This window comes from Atractosteus spatula, chromosome 3, assembly GCF_055471065.1.
Source record: "Atractosteus spatula isolate fAtrSpa1 chromosome 3, fAtrSpa1.hap1, whole genome shotgun sequence".
Taxonomy (NCBI): Eukaryota; Metazoa; Chordata; class Actinopteri; order Semionotiformes; family Lepisosteidae; genus Atractosteus; species Atractosteus spatula.
This window is the reverse complement of record NC_142708.1, coordinates 54281227-54284291: the sequence shown is the minus strand read 5'-3', so window position 1 is coordinate 54284291 and position 3065 is coordinate 54281227. Positions and strand designations below refer to the sequence as shown.

Below are 3065 nucleotides of genomic sequence, written 5' to 3'. Positions count from 1 at the left end.
CAAAAGTGCACATCTCAACATCTGAAATATTTATGATTGTTCTCTGTTTACTGTAGCATGTTCTACACAAATGTTTCTTCTTTAAAACCTATTTTACGTTCTGACAGTGTGCAAGCTTTCCGTATTTAACCAGAATTTCACCTTGTAGGTATCACAAACAACATTAACTTTCTTGTGTGTGAGCATTTGTTGTGTTAAAGCATTCTGGTGAGTTTATTGTCCTCATGCTAATTTAAGACGGATCATTGATCACAATAAAACACCCGCTCTGGTACCTTATTAATCACTTCGAGCAGAATGCTAAGTCCCCCGCTCATTTTGCGTGGGTCAGGACGTCATTGCCTTATGTTGGAAGGGTTACCAGTTGTTATAAAAAGGTTGTTCGGTCCTGGAAGAGACGATTGAATTTATTTGAAGCGTTAAGTCTTCATATTGCGCCGAGGTTACAGATACCACCATGGACAGCTCCCGCATCTGTCTTCTCACTTTGTTCAGTGCTGCTCTCTTCTTCAGTACTAACAGCCAGGAGACGGAACTGGAGTCCAGGTCTTTAGATCATTATTCCACTAAAGAAGACGCCTCAAACGAAAAGCAATTGGTACGTATAGAATACAGTTGTGACATACATTACTGTAATTGTGGAGCAGCGACTTCTAATTTTCTCCATGCTTTGTTACAAGAAGTTTATTTACCTCCTCGTTTCAACAAAATTCAAAAACGTTTTTCAAATGTCGGTTTGTCCAGTCCTTGCCTGTCTTTTCGTGTCTGGTTGACTTATTACGATTTGAAAACATAAGAGCTTTATACAAAAGACTTCAGAAACGAACATTTATTTTTTAAATGCTATTATTTTTCCAATGGTGTTTTAATACATTACTACCAAAGTTGTGTTTTTCTTTTTAAGATTGAAGCTCTACAAGAAGTTCTTGAAAAACTGAAAAACAAAGGAATGCCTTTTTACGGGAAAAAATATGGACAATTACCTATGGTGAGTTGTGACTTCAATTTTCTACTTCGTTGATTATTGTTGCTAATGCACATACACTGTATATACAGTAAGGACTGCAGTGACAATTCCATAACAAACGATTTTTAAATGTTTTTATGTTTTTGTACCTGGTACACATTTGAAAGGAGATCTCTAGATAAGAATCAACTTTCTCATTCTTCCGTCTTGTGATTTACTTGGCAGTGTGAGGCTGGGGAGCAGTGCGCTCTGAGGAAAGGCGCAAGGATCGGGAAGCTCTGTGACTGTCCGAGAGCAACGTCCTGCAACTCTTTTCTGCTCAAGTGCTTGTAACGTTGTTATATTGAACTAAGTAACGTTGCCATCTGTTACCTGACTCTTTTAACACTTAACTGGTGTAAAGCGCGGAAGAGTCCTAGAGCCCCCCCAGAAAGCGGTAGTCTTTGAATCCTGAAATTTTACCTGAACCTTATTTATACAAATAATTTTGTATTTGGAACAATTCTCTGCTGAATCATGTTAATTATCTTGTTTTCAATAAGTTTCTAGATGTATTGTTGTAAACACATACATAGTAGGAATATTACGGTTTTTGAAAAAATCATCGTATCCGGTAGCGTGCTTAAGGACTTTTTTTTTAAAGAAAGCGTTAAAAACAAATACAGTGACATATTCAAAACTCCGTAGAATAAGGTACATGTGCATAGCATGCAGAGTTGTCACCAAACTTAAGAATACATCCTATTCACTTCTTTAGCAATTGTAACTATAAAATATAGTGTACTGTATAAGGACAAGCCATAACCTAACCTTGCTAAGATGATCAATACGATTCCATCCTTCTCATTATTTAGCCTCGAATGACGGCATTCCCAGAACCAGCAGTTTAATTTATTATTTTCTCCTGCCCTAAGGCTCTTTCGTTCTGTAAAAGAGGGGTGAGCACAAACAATATTCAAAATCGTTGTACATTTATGTATCGTTATGGCAGTTTTTCTTTGCAGTAACATTACAATTGACGATGCTTAAAAGAAATGTTTGAAAAGCAATTACTTTTTAAAATGTATTTTTGTATTTCGCTTGTGACGCAGCAAATAAATGGAAATAAAATGCATTGTTTTGCCCCTTAATTTAAAGACGGTGTTCAAATTTGTATCCAAATATACAGTAAATCCGGTAAAGCATATACATTTTCAGTTTTCTTGTTTTAAAAGGCATTATTTAAGTCATTCTTTTGATTTTAAGTTTATATAATGAAACGTCACATGTAAGCATAAGATATACTGTAATGCCACTTCACATACAGTATTTACACTATGATGAAGACTGGGGTCCAGTTTAGAGCAATATATGTACAATATGTTCACTTTCAATATAAAGATATCTTTTTGCCCTTATTGATATAGTTCAGAGGTGTCAGAAACAGGTCCTGGAGGATCTGTGTGTCTGTGGGTTTCCAAGGTCTCTTTAAAGCAGAGGCAAATGAAGACCTGACAAAAGCTGTTAAATTGGACTAGCAAAGCAAGTAACCAGGTCATTTAGCTCATTAAGAGCTGACATGAAATGAAAACCCTCACACAGCTGGACTCTAGGAGCTGTACTGAACACCGCTGATATAGGTGCTTCAAAAAGACTCAGACCTCTCCCGGCTTCTTGCCTCCCACACATTGCATATGAGTGACAAGACTGGCATTTAATTCAGGGAAACCTATTGTTTTAACACCCAGGGCAAGGGGCAAGCTGTGTGTTTCTGGATCACGGTGCACTTTTAAAAGGTTTCAGGATTAATCTGTGATGAGACTTTGGCATGTTTGGCACCTTTGTGCAAATTTTATCACATATCCTGGCTTGGCAAGCATGCTTTGGCCTATTTAAAAAAAATAAAGGATTTATTTAGCATACTTTTTCTGAAATTGAGAATAGCTGTGGCTCTAATATATATTTTCAGGAGAAACCATGAAGCATAAAAAACAGCTCCAAATAACTAGCTAGGTACATTTTTAATTATGAATTATTGGTATGACTTTTTTTTTTGCTTTTTTGCACACACCTGCTTGTTCATATTGTATTACCCATTGAATCTCTGTCAAATGTTCTT

The 3065-nt window shown here is 36.4% G+C and overlaps 1 protein-coding gene across 1 annotated transcript; it reads left to right on the top strand.

Annotated features, from left to right (window-relative positions):
* Nucleotides 1-457: 457 nt before the first annotated feature.
* On the top strand, nt 458-1300 carry LOC148837948 (cocaine- and amphetamine-regulated transcript protein-like). The gene is made up of 3 exons (XM_088911149.1): nt 458-598; nt 905-988; nt 1193-1300. The coding sequence occupies exons 1-3, from the start codon at nt 458-460 to the stop codon at nt 1298-1300; spliced, it is 333 nt and encodes a 110-aa protein (XP_088767275.1).
* Nucleotides 1301-3065: the final 1765 nt, after the last annotated feature.